General features: G+C 42.1%; 1 protein-coding gene and 1 long non-coding RNA gene across 8 annotated transcripts in view; one reads left to right on the top strand and one right to left on the bottom strand.

Moving 5' to 3' along the window:
- gabrb2b (gamma-aminobutyric acid type A receptor subunit beta2b) overlaps positions 1–19,320 on the bottom strand; it is a 97,410-nt gene that overhangs the window by 57,265 nt on the left and 20,825 nt on the right. For 5 of the 7 annotated variants that reach the window (XM_077504459.1, XM_077504466.1, XM_077504464.1 and 2 more), the window contains exons 1-3: positions 13,069–13,145; positions 12,925–12,989; positions 12,216–12,352 (exon numbers count right to left, since the gene is read on the bottom strand). The exons of 1 other annotated variant lie outside the window; for it this stretch is intronic. In XM_077504459.1, the coding sequence (XP_077360585.1) occupies positions 12,216–12,337 (122 nt within the window). In that variant the 5' untranslated portion in view covers positions 12,338–12,352; positions 12,925–12,989; positions 13,069–13,145. Of the gene's footprint in view, positions 1–12,215; positions 12,353–12,924; positions 12,990–13,068; positions 13,146–19,320 lie in introns of those variants that run through there. One more of the 7 variants, XM_077504460.1, reaches the window with a different exon arrangement.
- Positions 1,494–8,121, top strand: LOC144005952 (uncharacterized). The gene is made up of 3 exons (XR_013279702.1): positions 1,494–3,489; positions 4,876–4,901; positions 6,671–8,121. It is a non-coding gene; the product is annotated as an uncharacterized LOC144005952 (long non-coding RNA).

Genomic DNA, 19,320 nt, shown 5'->3' on the forward strand with positions numbered 1-19,320 from the left:
CAAGACAGCGCCAACTAGTGCACAGGAGGATTTATTCAATGCCAGATTGTGTTTGCTGTAATCAATACTCGCCCATCCCTAATTATTTGTGTTATTTACAATATACAGGACTGTCTCAGAAAATGAGAATATTGTCCATTATTTTCTGTCATGCAATTCAATAAGCAAAAATGCCATCCATTCTGGATTCATTATAAATCAACTGAAATATTGCAAGCCTTTTATTGTTTTAATATTGCTGATTGTGGATTATTTTTTTTTAACTCATATTTTGAGATAGGATATTTGAGTTTTCTTGAGCTGTAAGCTCTTTTTTTTTTGTGGCTGAGACAAAACCTGAACTTGAGAGAAGTGGCACGTTTTGTTTTGTCACGGCAATGATCACATATTGATGTTGTCACTAATTGCAATGATAGAACTAAAAGCGTTTGATAACGAGCTGCACTTCAATCAGGCTTGTGTGTTTTTTTTTTCTTAAATGGAGTCCCTGCAAGCGTTTCGGGCAGCTCCACTTTTTCTTCCCACAACATCGGAAAAGCAATTTGTGCAAACGCAAGAATGTTCAATAAAGTCAACATGATTTTGCTGCCCCACTTTTGTAGAAACGTGTTGCTGTCGCACTTTCTCTTCCTTTGGGGAGCAAAAAAAACAAAACAACAACAAGCATGAATGAAAAATGTGGGCAATTATAAAATGAGATGTCGGTGCATCCATCAAGTATCTCTTATTGTGGTCTGTCAAATGTTTGTTTTTTTGTTTTTTGTTTTTTTATTTGGATGGATGCATTTTGCCTTCAATCCACCTGAATTTTCACGTTTCAGTTTGTTTGCATTTGCAGGCCTGTCTGAGTGCGGGTGAGAAAAGTGTAGAGTGCCACCTATTGGCAGTGCGCGGCACAACAACCTCGTCCCACACGCATTGCAAGCATGCTGGCACTCCGACACTCCTACACACTGACTCACCATATGCTCTTTTTTCAGGCCATAAAGAGGACACACGCACGCACACACACACACACACACACACACACACACAGGCACACGCATGCCGAGACTGACGAGTCCACGTAGGAGGACAGAATGGATGCATTCAAACATACATTTCTTATAATGAGTGTTTCTAAGTATTATTTGTGCTTCTGTTGATGCTGATATTGAGACGTCTGGACTGTGAGGCAGATGCGCTAACCACTTATTCTGTCCACCATTTTGTGCTTTTTCAGTATTTGCAAAATGTGAATTCATGTTTCATTACAACACGATAAAAGTATGCAAAAAAAAAAAAGTGTGATTTGTCTTGTACATTGCAAGATGAAGCGGTTTTATTTGAAAGTCTGTCTGTCCCTTTATGCGTCCCACACAAACACACAAACGTGCAAAGCGCCTACACGCTCCATTTGACACCCAACCTGTTTGGGAAGTGAGAAAGTCTTCCTTCCTACGGGGCTTGCGATAACTGAGCACGACTTTTAATTCACCCCTTCAGCTCGGCGGCAAGAATCAACTTTTACAGCGCGGCTGATGCGTGCGTGGGCAGCGAAGAAGAAGAAGAAAAAAAAACAAATCCCAAGTAAGGTGTCTTTCTCCCAAGACCGTCGACCCGGCCCTGGAGGAGACTGAAGGAAGACGCCTATGCAACAGCGGCCATTAAAGTCCTCAGCTTTGAAAGATTGTTCAGCAGAGAGAAGAATGAACGAAGGACCACCAGGCAGTCAACTGCACGTGGTCCACAAGAGCCAGTTACAATCGGGAGGAGGCCAAAAGACGATCAGACTCAAATCTGAAATGACGGAAGGGAAGGAAACGTTGAGGTCGGTTCCGTTTCGGTGCTGAAGCAAATTGTTTTCATCTCGAGAAGCCCAAGTTGCACTTCAAGTACAGCTGAGCATCGGCAGCGTCAACCCGACACACGAGAAGCGTACAGAGCAGAGGATTGACCCCTGTGGCGCCCCACGCGACCTCACGAGATCACGTGTGAAGACGCACGCCTCCGACCTGTGAGGGAACACTGGAGTCATACGCTTCACCGTGTCAAAGGCAGGAGAGCGGTCCGGGTCCAATTGCACGACAGGAAAAAGGTTCTCAAGCGGACCGCAGGTTGCCCAACCCCTGCTGCTTACATTCAGTACAAGTACAAGTGTGTCAAGCTCGGTCCTCGAGAGCCCCTATCCGGCACTGTTTGCCATGTTTCTCTCCACTAACACGCCTCATTCGTGATCAGGTTTGTTAGCGGGCTTCTGAAAAGCTTGCTGATGAGCTTATCATTAGATTCAGCTGTGCTGAAGGAGGGAGACATGGAAAACAGGCTGGATATGTTCTCTTGAGGACCCAACTTGGCCACCCCTGATGTAAAGGCTTTCTCAAGAAGAGGCAAAGAAACAAAAATCCAAAATGATTTGCTCATTGCTTTCCGTCGTTGGGGCGTCGTGCTCACGTTCCATTTGCCGCGTAAGAGCATGCTGAAGCGCGGCAAGTACGTGCGTTTGTGCGTGTGTGTTGGGGGGAAGAATGTTGATATATCGATACATGGTTTTATGTATCAATATTGGGATATGAAAAGGCGTATCGGTATGATATTTGGATATTTTACATTAAAAATACTTTTAGTTAATGGCAATGTAAATGAGGAATTGGGTGATTGAGCGTATCGTAAACGTATCGAGCGTATCTCACTTTTCACATTCCAGAGGTTGCAGCGTCAAATCTTGCTTCCTCCCACATCCCCAAAACATGAAAACCTCCACAGGATGGATTACTCCCAGCATGTAGTAGGAGATATATGGATGGCAAAAAAGACATTTCCTGCTTGGTTTGATGAGGAACTTAAAATAACCGCACGGAATGTGTGACAAATGACCTCCATCCACTCAGAAAGCCAAAAGTGAGTATGTTTAGGAGAAGATGAATGGCTGAAGTCATGAGATTCATGTGCTGCATATTATTCCAGACTTTGCTTGAAATTCTGAAGACGAGCAAACCGGAATGTGCCCGCAATTGAAAAAGGATTTGCGTGATGTGATTCGAAGCGGCTTGCCAACGTTCAGTCCAGGCGAAGAGGAAACCGAGGCCGACTCGCTTTACGTACGCTTTAGCTGCGCTTGTCCGCAAACTCCTGACATTGCGGTCAAAGCATGAAAGAAGACATTAATAGCAAGGATTAGCAGTTTGACACCGAAGGAATGAGAGGGAAAACCAATGAGAAGCTGGAGAGGAGGCGGGGCTATAAAGCAGCTTGCTGTGACCTCAACATGGAGATTAGAGTGCAGATGCCGAGCAAGATGCGTTGCGCACGTGCTCTCATTCATCCACGAGAAACATCACATTTTGAGCATATACGACACATGTGGAGCTTCATGAAAGGAATCCTCATCATGATTTGACGCCACTGGCGACCGCTGATTTTTGTTTGGCAGCATTCAAGGGGAAGCCAATTTTACGGCAGGAGACGCTGCTGACAATTTGGCTTGGAATTGGAGCAGTCGACTTGCAGGTTGGACACTTACAGCAGATGCAACTATTCACACTCGCAAACAAAATTACATGAAGCTAGGGCTGCTCCATTATGAAGAAAATATTAATCACCAATCCCGATTATTTGGGTCATAACTGAACTCACGATTAGTAAGATCATTTATTCTTATGGCACAAAAGAAAATGTTGAAATGTAAAAAATTAAGACAAAAAAAATTATTTGAAACACTCTCATTATTCAAGTTCCTCTTGGACCACACAAAAATTATTATTTTAAAATTTAAAAAAGGTGAAAATGTGTACATTTAAACAACTATTTATTTATTTTTTATGATTATGCTGATTTTGTAATCGTGGATTGTAATAATTGAAATTGTAATTGGATTTCGATTAATTGCACAGACCTACATGAAGAAAATTCTTTTCTTTTTCATTCCTCCTGCTGCTATTTGCATATGTAGAAGGAATCTGTGCAGTTTGTCACTTTTTTACTCACTGCTGCCACCTGTGGCCCAAAGTGTAACTGAAGCATTCGTGTTAGGCTTGTTCATTGTGCGCGTGCGAGTATGTGCACGATCTCAAAGCGGCAGCCACATTTGACAAACGAAGACATGACTTCAAATGAGGTGAGAAAACTCCTCCCCTCCCCTCACCAAAGAAACTGTGGCGTGTGCGGGGGTCCGCACACCCTACTAATAAAGGAAGGATAAAAGCCGATTGGTGCGGTCATCGTACTCATCTGGGCATTGGTGGCGCATGCATGATGTGGAAAAGCTTTTAAGATTGATGACATGCTGATGGAGTGATAATTGTACCTGATATGTTAATGAGGAAGTCGATACGCTCGCATTGACGTCGAGAGCTGCGATGAATCCGTGTAAATGTTGCCATCTCCTCATATGGAGCGGAAGGATTTGTGGGGGTGCAAAAAATATTGGACCTTGAAGAAGGTGAACTCCACATCGCCATGGTAACCTAGCTGAAGAGTTTAGCTGCTCCATCTGTTCCGTACTTGAGATCCTCATACGCCTCCATACATGACAAAAAAAAACAGCAATGTGCTCCTTGACTATAAATAAAAAATACAGTTGACCACTAGAGACCATATTTTGCAATCAGCGATTGGCTGTAATGTCTAAATGTGCTCAATCGAACAGTGACATGTTTGATTGGCTCCACAAAATAACACGACGCATCCATCCATCCATCCATGCATCCATTTTCTGAACCGCTTGGACAGACGGAATTAGCCAAGAAGGAAAAAGGTTGACGGAAGATCAAATAAGTCGAAATAATGAGAAAGGAGATATAAGAGATGGTTGGCGAAAAGTGTCTGTTTGGATGACTTCCTCCAATGCTTCAATTAATGTGTCGTGTTCTTTCTTTCTTTCTTTCTTTCTTTCAGTCCAACACATTGGAAGTGAATTACAGGTAACTGCGTATGAAGGCGGAATCTCTCATGCAATGCAATCTATGGAAGTGTAATGACATTCCGTAGAGTGCAAAGCTTGGCTCAAGGCAGCTCAATACAAATTGCATCAGCATGAAAAGCACTGATAGTATCGTAGTCAGCATATACTCCACATGAATCCTTCCTGATTGAGAGTTCATTGACATCAGTGCAAAGTCCCACAAAAAGCGACCTTTGTACTTAATGTGGAACAAAATATTGAAATACAACATATCTATACGTTCCTTTATTGACAAAAAACAAAGCAAAAACAAAAACGTCATATCGTGAGTGCCTTAAAGTGAAATCACAAATGTATTTGCATTCACGCGCAACTAAAACTAATTTCAAGTCTGAATGGATTATTCTTTTGCTCATGCTCACAAAAAAAAAGAAAGGATAAAAACAGAAGCTTCTTGGTGCAGGATATTCAAATAAACAAAAGCGACTCATAAGCTTTTATCATATGTGTTTCATAACGCAATTGCTTGCTTCTGAAACTGTGACAAAAATACTCAATTAGAAAGTGAATTGGGTGGTTACCGTAGCAACAGTGTCCTGAATTTTGTGAAAATATGGAACGCAATTTGAAATCCAGCAGTCAGTTTCAGCGCTTCAGATGATAAAAGGCGGCGACATCGCGCGCGTCGTGGAGGTCAACTCGTTGGGCGTCGTCACCCGTCGTTGCAGTGGACGTGTCATGGCAACAATCCGAATGCAAACGCGGGTGGATTTGCATGACCGAGCTGAAAGCGACATCTCAATAATCCCTCTTGTGCTCACAGTATGAGTAAGATTGATTTTTCAACCCCCCCCACATTAATTAAACAGCATTTTTCATGGTGACACGCTGACGGTGTGTGTGCGTGCGTCATAATCCCTTTCCCCGGCTAACACAAGAGGGAGCAAAATGTGGCATGAAATAAAATAAAAGCTATCACTATGCAAAAAAAATTAAATCCTTTTTTTAATTTGTTTTTTCCCATTTATATAAGGATGTACACTAAAAACAACAACTTGATTATAGCTTCATTCGATCATCGTTTATTTGAAGACGGATACCACACTGCCGGCTTTGACACGGTTATACAATATGCTAATATGCCAAAGATATGAAAAGAGAAAGAGACACCCAAGATGTCGATAAATTTTGGAGCCCTCGAAAAGGCAGAATATCTAAAAATAGGTACACTTTTTTTTTTTTTTTTTAGGAAGTTTTGGAAGAATCCTTTTGGGGAAAAAAGATATCAAGCAGGGATTTGAAGGTGGAAGTGGAAAAGAAATTGCATGTTTGTAAGCTTTAGCTTAGGGATGTCACTTTTCATCAAATCCTCTCAATTCAATTGAAGAAACTATCAAAAAAACCGTTTCTGTTCGTAAAGTGCTTTGAAAACTTACAAGGCCAAATGATGGAACCTCCTCGCAGAGGACGCTTCGGTCCTGACGTTGAGTTGCTTCTGCAGTGAAAAGTCTTGTTCATTTTCACTCACATTTTGACTCGCAAGACTTGGGAACATACCAAAAATCTCTTTCGGTGCTGGGAAAGGTACCGCCGAGTCGGGTAATTAGCACATTGGCAACGATCACTATTAACGTACCCCCCAAATGGACTTGAGAGAGGACAGAATCTTGTTCACAGCTTTTCCCTACTTGGGCTTTGCCTTTTTTGGATGAGCCTCCCTCAAATCTCTCTCTATTTGTTTAAGGCTCATTTCCATTTGAGCTTTTATGGACTCCAATCTTTATCCAGGATTGGGAGCGACACCGAGTTGGACTGGAGTGGCTGTGACACGAAGCCAGCAAATGGAAAGCAAGCGATGATGAGGGAAGGAGACAGATGGACATGTTTTGCGGCGGGAAGCTGATCGATGAACGACACGTTTCCACTACAGGTGAACTTGGGATCATGGCGCTGTCGGAGCAAGATAAGGAATGGGCTGGGGAAACAAGCGTGTGAATGGACTGACGGATGGATGAATGCACGGATGGATGGTTGGATGGAGGGAGGGAGGCGTCAGCCGGAGAAAATGAAGGACAAGGTCAAAGTGTCAACAAGATAAGTGGGAAGCAAGTCAATGATAAGAGAAAGTGCATTTGTTTCAGGTCAAGACAAGCACAGGACGGCGGCCTGCCATGAAATCCGTGTGTCAATTTTACATTGAATACAGAGTACTACTTTTCAAAGGCACTTTAAAATGAATGCGATTTGATTTCAACACAGCAGGCTCACTCAAATGAGCCAGCAACTTGCTCCTCTAGTTTCAACGTCACTTCCAGTCCATGATTGAGGAATTCCACTAAACATCCTGAAGTTGACAAATGATCCCGTTTTATTTGGATTCCACAAACACAAAATTAATCAGTTGTTTTGACACCTAAAATGCAGGCTGACCGGAACATGTCCATTGTTAAACGTGTCAACTGCGTTGGCCAACATCAGGTGACCCGAGGGTCCAAAAAGGTTCTGGTGACCTCCGACAGGGATTCCCGACCTCATTGTCACCACAGTACAATCACGAAGCGTTCCTCATCAAACCAAATATGCTCTTTCTACCCATCATGCTTTGCACATTAGCACAGGAAGGGCTGCAAGGACCCCGTGCAGCCATATTGTGCATCAACCAATTTCCAGCCGGCCGCCTACAATGTGCTGACGGTGTAAATATTTGCTCCCTTTCACGCCAACGTTGACTTGAAATTATTTCACATCAGCATGCATTTGATCATTTCGTCATGTGTTTTTCGTCATCGTGGTCCTGCCGCCTGACACCCACTCAACCCAAACAACGCATTTCTTTTTGCCATGCAAAGCGCGGGAGCTTTCATCACGCCAACCCTTTGCTCGTAAAAATACAACTCATGGAAATGACTTTCAGGCAATTGAAGCCGCTGCTGCAAATCAGCAAATCGGTGAAAATAACGGCCACATGCTGTACACGAGGAAAAGGGACTTTTGACTTTTTCTCTGGCTGTCACAATGAAAGTATAGTTAGCGAATTTGAGTTGTGATACTATACTATGAAATACTCAACACAAATGTGGGCCATTGATTGCAAACAAGATTTGTTAATTAATATGCACAAAAAAGTGTTTTTCTTAATAAATCTATTAAAGAACATTTTGCACAAATAAGGAGAACCCGACTGACAACTTGTTAATTCCAGTCCTAGCAGACATGTTGTTATCTATAAGTCATGGCGGTCATAGAAAATACTAGAAGGTTGTCGTCTTTTTTTTTTTTTGTGGGATGCGTTAATTTTTTACATTTGTTAATTTGATTTAACTGAAGATTTTGTAATATATGCATTCTGTTATCAACTTTACTTTAATGTTGTGAGTTAAACATGTTATCAAAATTTTGGAAATTGTTCTTGTAGTCACTGATAGATTGAATAAAATGGTTAAATTTTTCGAACGGGTGTACTCATATATGCTGAGCATTGTATCTAAGAAAGCGATCTTATGATGCAGGGCACCTCTGCACCAGTGCAAATTACCGCCGCAATAATAAACATTGTTAAATGAAGGCCAAGCAAAACTGAGTCTTCATATTTTTATAAAAGGCCCAATTTCCCAAACTGCTCTTGTGCAAGTGTAGCTAATGCTGTGGCCTGCGGAATCATTTTTTTCCCCACAATTAAAATGTCATTAAAAGTCAGGACATGCATAGAAAACTTTAATTATTTGGCTTGGGCCTAGTGAGGCTTTTAACCTCCGCAACAGTTTGGACGGTCGGCGCGGTGTTCTAAAAAAAAAAAAAAAAAAAAATATAGGTCCAATCTGCCGTCTCAGCAGGTGATGCCTTAATAAGTGTCATTAAGGCCGACACTGAAGCATTACCTGCAAATCGCTCAAGCTGAGAGCATCAGCTGCATGCCAACATGTGCATTGGCGGGGAAAAACACGACTCCACAAGCTCACATTTGTTTGAGGGAAATTTCATTTTGCACCTCCAGACATTTTGGAGCACACATATTCCTCCAGGGAATCTCAAGGCGTTGCGCTGCCGTGACCGCCTCAGAGTGCACCGTGAACAATTCCACCGCTTCATTTCTACACAAGTACAATAAAGAGACAAAACATACATATCTGGAACGAACCAATCACTTTAAAGCCGTTGTCAATATCCAATTCAAGAAAACAGTGAACCAATCACTGCAAAGGCAAAGCAAAGCGTCATGAGACCTGTAACATGGAACATCATAAATTGGGCCCCTTAACAAGTTGAAGGGCCGGAGGTGTCAGACACAAATCTTTCTCCTGCCACACATGTGTGATGTATGGGGACCCCCAGAGGTCACACATGCCATTAACATGACCGTTGCCAATCATAGTGGGAGAATTGCTACAGGTGGTGGAAGCGCAATAAAAAGCATAGGAGGGGAGATTACAACGTTCCCGGCCTCGGGTTCAATACACCTCGCTTTTTATCCTTCACATGACCAAACAGGATGTTCCTTCAATGGAAATTGTAAGGACAGTGGAGACACAAAAATAGGATTCATTCATATGTTATATTATTTGTTCATTCCTTCGTTTGATTAACATTGTTGTACTGAGAACTGAACAAAGACCTTTAACGGCCCCTGATCGGAAAAAGGTTATCTTATAGGAAGCCAATAAGGAGCCCGTGATTAATTCCCAAATTCAACACAGTGACTCCATGTGGGACGCATTTGATCATTTGGTCATCTGTTTTTACACTTAGCCATCCTCGGCATACATGAGATCCACCAGAGCGTCATTCTGTTCACAAGGGGACTGACACTCAACGCGACGCTTCATCTGTCGTTTGCGGCGCAATTACAGTACATCCAGCACGGCGGCCACCTCAGCCGCCATCACACCTTATTAGGCCTGCAAGCTCCAGTGACCACCTCTCGCTCACCAGGGTGCTCGAGTGCCTCCCATCAATCATGCGCAAGCAGCTGCGGAGCCGGAATGGTGAATGGGAGCCGGAACCTGAAAAGCACTCGAGAAAACCTCATGGAGCTTAAAAGGCTTTGAAACTTCTGTGACACAAATGTCTACAACGTTGAGATACAAAAGGCTGACTTCAGATTTGTTCTGTGCAGTCATTGGCCAGGTCTTGCACATGCATGGCTACACAATAAGAGAGAGAGCGAAAAAAAAAAAAAAGTCACGGCGAAATGCACAGCATCGCACCAGCATCCAACTTCATTAGGCACTTAACCTTGGACGTGACCGTTGAAGCGGAGATGAAATGAGATGGGGCCATTGTGCACTCGGAATGTGTGTTAGTATGTCGCTTAAAATCGCCAACGCTGGCCTCATGCAGCAAAGCAGAGCAGAAATAAACGTGCGTGCGTGTGCATTCGTGGATTTGGATCACAAGTGGGTCGGCAGCAGGTCAACAACAGCTTTGCACCAACATCTCATTTTCTTTTCACTGTCTGGGGAGTTGGGAACAAGAAGGAACGATATTCCTTAAAGGGTGCTTCATAAGATTATATGGACCCTATCTGCAGGGAATCCTTATTACTGTATATACTGAAGCATCCAAGGTGGAACAACGCAGGTTCCAGGATGCCTGTCCACCTGTTTGGATATTAAAAGCATTCCCCAACAGGAAAAAATTGATGTTGGAAAAATCTATTCCTGAGACAAATTATTGCCTTCATAAAACCGTACAGTTGCTTTTTGTAAGAACCAATTCAAGTGTTGATGATTTTCAGAAGCCAATGTTTCATTTGAGGCTTGCTGAACAGAGCTTGCAGATGACGTGGCAGATTTCTGCTACCTTTCCACTCATCTTACCTGATCAAATCTAACTCCTTGCATTTATAGAGCCAATTTCTATGTAATGGGAGTGCATTGTGCTCATGATTGTCTTTCTAACAAACTTCCATATAATCATGAAGTGCCTGTAAAGTGATTATAGGCCAGGTGCGGTGCTGATTGTTGTTGCCGTTTTTGGTTCACTTCCCGAAGCACAAGAACCTTCCACAATAACCAACAATTGCTTTAAGGCCAGACGCGACATGGCAGCATTTCAGACAGTTAGAAATAACAATTGATCAGAAAAGTGTCAATGAAATATTAAGGTTCTATGTTTTCGAAAGACGTTACATGATAACTATTGCAATAAATGTTGTGTTATTATATGCATAATAATAGCAAAAGCATCAGTAAAGAGAAAAAGGTTGGATGTCATATTACTTAGATTTTGGAATGTGAGAGGAGGGCAGAGTATCCCGTGGTTGGCTCAAGAAGTCAAGAAGTCCATGGTTCCAATCTCAGCGTTTGCATGTATCCAAAAGCATGATTTTTATTTTATTTTTTTCCAGAAGACTCGAAATTGACCCTACTTGTGAATGGTCATTTGTCTACAGATGGCTGGTGCCAAGACCAGAATGTGCGGGCTCTTGCCCAAAGTAAGCAAGGAAAAGCTCCAGATCCACTTTGACCCCAATGAAGGACAAATGGAAAATGAAAATCAAATGGATGAATGGAAATCAAACCACCGTACATTTTTATCTTACATTCAAAACAGTTATTGAAAGATGGTACCGTATGTGACTGAAAACATTTTTGGTTCAGTGCCTAAGTCTCTTTTTCACACTTTTACACTCTTGCACACAAACACCCACACCACACCTCCAGTAATAGAGTCAGCAACAGTCCCTGTGATTTTTTTCTTTTTTTTTGTCAACCCACATGTTGATCATGTCACCTTTTGCCGGTGTTTCATTAACTTATAACAATCTCGGCGCACCTCTCGCCCCATTCCCTCACCGCGCTCTCCCTGACACGCTCCGGCTTTATTTTCAGATCAGTGGGATGTTTGAGAGGAACTGTCATGGTGTATAATTGCCGTAGTTAATGATGCTACACTGCAATCTCTCTCACAGGGAAGAGACTTTATGATCCATTAATGTCAGCGCTCTTAGCAGACAAAGGGAGGACCGTATGGGAAAAGCAGATGCATTGCAGAGGAGTTGAGTCATTCTGCAAGTGTCAGTAGAGGCGCAATTAGAATACTCACTTGATCTTACAGTGATGTGCGTATACCAAAATTGTACGCGTCTATGTAGTTTGAACATTTGTCCCAAACTGCTTCATGAAATCTGGTATAAAATTAATGTAACCCACTTCAGAGTATGTACACCTCACTTCTCGGTTCGTAGGAGCTGTGAGTTGAAGTAATAATTGTGAAATTGTTCCGTGGGGATCCAATTTTGCCCAAGTCAAAAGTCAAGGGGGAATAGTCAAAAGTCATAGAATGTCTCCAAAGGTGATCTTGTTGTCGGTCAATAAGATTATCACGATCCTACCGCATGCCGCTGGTTAGGAGGTGTGACAATCGTTCCTTGTTCGTCGTGGGTAGCTCGCCATCAAACGGATCACTGATGCAACTTGTCGGAAGACTGTGGAGCGTCACCAATCTTTCTGGCATCACAAAAAACCTGACCTGTATAAAGAACAGGCTTATAGTTCAGGATCTAAGGTTTCTAGCTGTTGTACAACATAAAATTCTTTTCAAAAAGGAAAATAAAATAGCATGGTTGCAGGAAGGCGACAACCAATATTTCCCATTAACAATTCAATCATGTCAAAATATAGCATTTTAACCTTTTGTAATTACAATACATTTAAATGATGTAACCACGTTTCAATTATGAACTCTCAAAATCCCAAAGGACATATTACCTTTAAGGTAATACACAACTCACATTCTCAAATGTGGAGTATTCTTTTAGCCATTGTAAATAAAATAATAAAATAAAATTATTTCCTTCTATTGTGAGTAGCTTTAACCTCAAATCACAATGAGGACACAAAAGTGAGTACTTCACTGTCAAAATCTCCCAAGTAATTATTTTGGGTGAACAATAAATGTCCCTTTTTGGTCATAAAATAAAAACATATCCTCCAGAAACAAAATAAAAGTACAAAAATATATTTAGCTGCATTCACTTCGTTGTGTTCTCCACACAGACACACACGCACACAATCACGGAGAACTTTCTAGAGCTAGCTTACCAAAGAAGAGGTTTTCCACCCAAAAAGCGTGGCAGTAAAAGGTCTCCTTCTGAATTCCCGAACTTCTAAAATCACATTTAGACGGGCTTACAATCGCGGACAATTCAATGTTAAATACCAAAGAAATTAACTAAGTTTCCATACCGTTTTTCTTGGTTTACATCCAAAATACACGGAAGAAATCAGAAGCCATTGCTCGTTTGTATTTGCGAAGTTAAGCTTCAGTGAATATTTCAGAGCACTACTTCCGGTTTTTTTACAAAATAAAATTTGGGTTTTCAAAATAAAATTGCGACGCAAAAATAAAATACAGTAAGTGCAATAATGATTGGAAATGAATAAAGATTATTTGTTAACCCCTTTTAGGTGGGCTAGATTAAGTTTCGGTAGTTTTACTCCCTCATCTGTGGAAAACTGGATGATTGTCAAAGGTCACAAGATTGAAGCACCCTGGAAAAACATGCAAAGAATAAGACAAAGGGGAGGAATATGAAAGTTTGTTTTTAACTACGCTGGCATTACATTCTCAAAGCGTCTTGGAAGAAAGCAAAGAACAACAAAGACAAAGAAGAAAGAAGGTTTTATGCTAGTGAACGTGAATAAGAAGCATAAGAAGAGACAGGCAAAGTTTGCTCTGAAGAACCCTTGCATCATATTCTTAAAACATTTCGGGAGAAGGCAAAGACGAACAAGAGCAATTTTGCTTGGATGCTGTGGAGAAAGATGAGAACCAGGTTGAGAAGAACAAAACCAAAAAATAGGAAGGCAGACAATTGCTGTGTACGTTCCGATTCTTTGAACAAAGTGAAAGAAAGCCGAGCAAAGAAGACAAAGAGGAAGACGAGTGCGCAGGTTTTACAGACTCAAAGTGTCCTGGGGAAAAAAGGCAATGAAGAAAAGCAAGATTAAGAAGAACAAGGCATGAGGTTGAGAAGTTTTTGTTGTTGCTGTTGTTGGGTTCTATGCTTCTAAAAGAAAAGAAGAAAGAAAAATCAACGAAGGAGGAGGAGGAGGAGGAAGGCACAAGTAGCTCAATTTTCTGACCTATATGGCGTTACTGGCTCAAAGCGTCTTGGAAGAACGCAAAGAAGGCCAAGAGCAAGAGGTGCTTATCTTGAGCGTTAATTTGCTTGCTTGCTACGTGGTCCGAATGTCTTGAGAGAAAGCCAAGAAGAAGAAGAAGAAGAAGAAGAAAGTGGCGATAAGCGTTTAAAAGGAAGATAGACATCTACTCTTTGAACTATGTTGATGTAGCACTCAATGAGTTCCAGGCTGAGAAGGTTTCCATTGGGTGCAATGCAGGTGAAACTCAATCAAACGCGGCAAATGAGACACAAAAGAAGAGGATGGCAAAGGTCCTTTCCGACCCATGTTAGTGTTACAGGCTGAGTTCAATACTGGCGTCACATACTTGAAAAGTCTTACAAGACTGCAAAGAACAACAAGGTCAGTAAGAACAAGGCATAGAAGCAGGCGACAAAGAAGAACAGTGGAGTTGCAGTCTCAAGATGACCAAAGGAGGAGGAGGAGAATGGGACAACAATACAAAATAACATTTGATGAAGTACTAGTATTAGTGGCAGCAGCAGTAGTAGTAGTAGAGCACTTATTGTTTGTTTTATGTGTTATTTATGTCAAACTGTTTTTTGTTTTTTTTAATCCTCTACAAAGTCGTGTAGAATTGGGTTGATATCCTGCAAAAGATTTCAAGAAACAGAATTTGAGAGAAGCTTTGAATTGGGAAAACCTTTGCGGGGGCGTAAAAAATAAATAAATATATTTTTAAAAAGTTGCCTTCAAACAACAGACTCTGAATTGGGACAGTGCTCAGAGCATCTTGCAAAAGAGTGAAGAAGAAAAAACAAAAAGAGAAGACAAACTTTTGCTTTGAACTATACTGGCATTATCTTCCAAAAGTGAGCATGGAGGCAGAACGTGCAGAAGAAGTTTGCTCCAAACTGTGACGGTGACGTCGCGTTGTCAGAGAAGAACAACAAGAAGTGTGGAGAAGAAAAATGTACAACAATGCAGATTTTTGTCACAACGTGAACGGAATTCACATCTTTGCCTCCTGTTAAGATTTCACTTGTTAACCCTTTGCTGTCTACCTTGATTGGATAACGTCTCCAAGCGCCTGTGTTACATTTGTGAGACAGACCACGCGTCAAGTACACAACGAGAGCAATCCCAGGCGATGTGAAATAAACACGTCGATGTTCAGCGGGATTTGAATGCTCGGGCCGACCTCAACTGTTGCGCGCCGATGGGCTCAAGCGCAAGATTATAGTCACACGTTATGTCAAGTGACGAGCGAGCGTCTGCTGTGACGTTTGTCAGATTTCACCAGCCTCATCAAGCATTGTCATGACAAATAAATCCGGACAACCTGGGAAATCAAGGAACTAAAAGACTTTTGCAGCGACACAGCAACAAGTCAATTCTCAAATGGCTTTAAGAGCTGACAGATTTTATGAAAAATCTCCAGTCTGCAGAGAATCTTTCCGTTTATATGCAACATCTTGCTAAAACCGCATGCTGACGAAATCCCACACTGAAGTCCGCATCCAAGGGTGATCTATTTATGAGGCGCCGTTATCATATTGTAAAGGATTTTGGGTTAGTAAACACGACAACACACAAGAGGGCGGCAAACGGGATCAAATTATAGAGACAAGCCTGATTTCAATCTCTTGTGGATATTAAACCTTAAAAGAAGCGAGTGAGATGAAGGGAATAATAATATAATAATAATATAGAACAGTACCAACAGATGCTCAGATATGTTTTGTGTGTGTTTCCGCGTGAACGTTCCGCTACGATTTACAGTAGCTCATCTGATGGCTTGATGAAAAAAATCGATATGACAACAACAATACACGACATCGAGAGAGATTATGTGAGTTGGTAAGTAAACACAATAGGGCTGTCAAAACCAAATCATTCACTCCAGATATGAATATCATTTCATTAAAGCGTTCAAATAAATTAACTCGGTGTGCAGGCAAACTTGGAGAAGTCACTGGCAAGAAGATAAAAAAAAAAACAAACACTTTCTGATTTCCTTGTTTGACGCTTGTTGGAGAACCCCAAAGTCATTTGCGCACTTTGCAGAGCCACATTTGCAGAGCATATTATTTGTATGCAAAATTTCCTGCTCAAGCTCCCTCGGCGGTGACTCGCAAAGCAATGCTGCTGGAATGTGGTGCTGGTGAGCACAACTAAACCTGGAAGCCAAAAGTTTGAAGGATTGGTTCTACGACAAGAATACAAGATGCTTTTAAAGCGGAGTCTGTTTTGGTCATTTTGTTCAACAAATGTATTTTACAGGAGAACAATTGTATTCAAGTGGCAAAGAAATTCGAACATTTTTGGAATGGAGATCTATTTTTTCAATTTGATGATTTTACATCAATTCCAAGATTTTACTCAAGCAAATATCTGTTACGAGCTTGGCAGAAAAATAGTACTAAAAAAGAAATGTGATTAATCGCGACTAATTACGGCATTGTGCAATTAATTAGGTAAAAGTTTTGTTTGACATTGTTACAAAATATTATTTGTGAAATTCCATTTGAAAACTCTAAAAACAGCATAATATGGATTATAAGATTTATTAAATGTCAAAGTCACACTGGGAAGGGCAAAAAAACGTTATTCACCACAACGCCATCTGCTGGTTGGAGGATTATGTTGTGGGCTTTACATTTAGCCTGAGACAGAATGCGCATCTTGCTAGCAGCATTATTTAATGGCCCTGACGAAATGTAGATAAGCACTCGCTGAAATTCATCCACCCCCGCAAGGACGACCTCAATTATCGCATCCTTCCCACATCCAATCGATAAAAGATGAAAAGATACCTTGAGTCAAGGTTGGGCAAGAGGGTGCAAACCGGATCCTGTTAGCAGTCAACTGGTCCCTGGGAAACTCTCCAGTCCTGAAAAGTGACTCATCAAGTGTGAGAACAGCACTTGGGTTCCTTCATCGCTTTTCTTTCACATTAAGACTTTTTTGAAAATGAGCTCATTCATTCATCAATACGCGATCATCGGACAGCAAACCTTCAAGCGACTGCGTAGCGCAGCTCGAGTAGGTGTGGCGCACCGTCTGCAACATGACCAACACGTTACTAACCCGCCTCTGCAAGAAAAAATCCAGCAAGGAAAACAAACGGATGGATGCAAATGTTCCCAACAGCAAAACAAAGCAAGCTTGTGCGTTACTTGCTCAAGCGACACTTGACAGGAAACAATGAGCGCTTACATGGCTGCGGGCCACATTTTTTTTCCCCCCTTCTCGCCATCTCCTTCCCACTTCATATAAATGACACAAGGCTGGCTGAGGAATGTCAATTGAGTGTATAAGATTGTGTGACAGCCAACACATTATCAGCTGGCCGTGATGGATGCGTGGCTGTCTTTCATCCTCTTGCACTTATCCCTGCAAAATAGAACAATCCAAAAGCCTGTTCAGCGTCGGTGATTATTTGCTCATAACGTGCGCATCGCTCGGCCAAATCACAGCCATCAATCTCCTTCTCTTTAGTCGCTCACTTCTTCATCACCTGGCCTGAGGCGGAGGTGGGACGGGTTCCTTCCTTCCACGGAAGATCTTCATCAGTGCCCGATTGAAATTGCGCTTCACTCAAGGGAATTCTCTGCAATATCCCATTTGGTCGGGAAAAGGCGGGACATCGTGTACAATAATTCAGGCTGATTGGACGATGCGGCATGCGACGCCTTTGTTTGAATCAATCACGGCCACGGAGGAAAATGTCTTTGTTCTTGTCGAAGGGGGTGAAAAGCACAAACAAACATCTTAGCAGCTCGAAATGCACGAAGCGCCTCTCGCTGTTCAACATGGAAACGGCGAGTCATTCTGCAAGCACAGAATTCATTTTAGCGTCCATGTTCGGTTTGTTTGTTAGCTTCGGCGTCGGCGCTTGCTTCCTGGTTTCGTCATCGTTGCATGTCCCGCCCCAAACGCAATGTCGCTCTGTGATCGACGGGCTCGCTACAAGATGTGTTCTCCGGACTTTGTCAAGTCACAAATGCGAGAATTCGTCTCGCAGGGCAAGGCGAGCAGACGCTCGCCAATATTTACATTTCCTACACAGCTGACAAGAGAAGCGAACAAGCGAGATGCGGATGTTAACCACAACGCCATTCAAACACGTTGTGAAGCGTGTGCACCGGCCGAGATGCCAGCAATCCTTCTGATCTGTGTTGCGCCACTTGGACAATTTCAGGCTCTGTTAAACAAGGCGAGATTTGTCTCGCCGCTTTATAAAATTGCATTTCAATTGCAACCTGCTGCGCGGCGGACTCCAACTTCCAACGTCTGCCTGACAGTCGACAGGTCGCAGATTCCGATGTTGGCATCTTCGCCCTGCGCTTCCTTCCTGTTATTTGTCTGCAATGTATGGAGCCATCATCAAGGTCACTCACCACACAAATGAGGACATTTGGAAAATGGATGAATAAATACGACTCCTCCATCTGGGGGCGGCCGCTAAAGTGTTGCACCCAAAATCCAGGTGGGCATGACTGACGTAGGAAACTTTCTTGATGACGTCTGCATAGCATCAAGTCACATGAGCAGAAATCAAATGTGTTTTTCATCACAGGCTGCAAGGCTGGATTGGAACCCACGACACCGCAACTGTAAAATATTTGTTAGATTTTGCTTCTTTTTTTTTCTGCTGAACTTGTATTCCATATTCCATAAACGCATTACCAATCACAAAGTTATAGTGGGGCTACATAGAACATATTGTCAACAAAAATGTTTGGGTTGACTTAATGAGGGTCAACCTTCACATTTCTCTACTGTTGGCATCAGCAATTATTTTGTTCTCATCGACAATGTCACAATTCAACTTTTTTTTCCTGGCATGTGACTTTTTAGGTGACGATGGCATTGGGTTATTTTATATATCGTTACGTGACTGCCCTGTCAAAACCACCCATGTCCAATATATATATATTTATTTATTTATATTTATTTAACGTTTGTGGGTTGTCTGCATTCAGTTTCATCCCATAAATGAAAAAAAATGCAAAAATGGACACGTGTTTTTCACACGACAGCGACGATATCATAATCTACATGATACATCTGAAAATATGAGATCTGTTGCCTCCCCTTTATTGTCAGATAAGCCACATTTATTTCCACACGTGACCTTGTTTTTTTTTCGATTACAAAAATTCTGATCATTGCAGTTATTTGGTCTCCTCACGGTTGCACACGAACGCACGCACACGCGCATGCGCCCAGGAAACACACGGGCACGTGTTGTACACGCCGCGCGCCACGTGCACGCGCTCTCAGGCGAACACGTCACATGCAGATCAGATGGGGGGCGGGGGGGGGGGGGGGGGGGGGTTAATGAAG

Source organism: Festucalex cinctus, chromosome 18 (assembly GCF_051991245.1).
Source record: "Festucalex cinctus isolate MCC-2025b chromosome 18, RoL_Fcin_1.0, whole genome shotgun sequence".
Classification (NCBI taxonomy): Eukaryota; Metazoa; Chordata; class Actinopteri; order Syngnathiformes; family Syngnathidae; genus Festucalex; species Festucalex cinctus.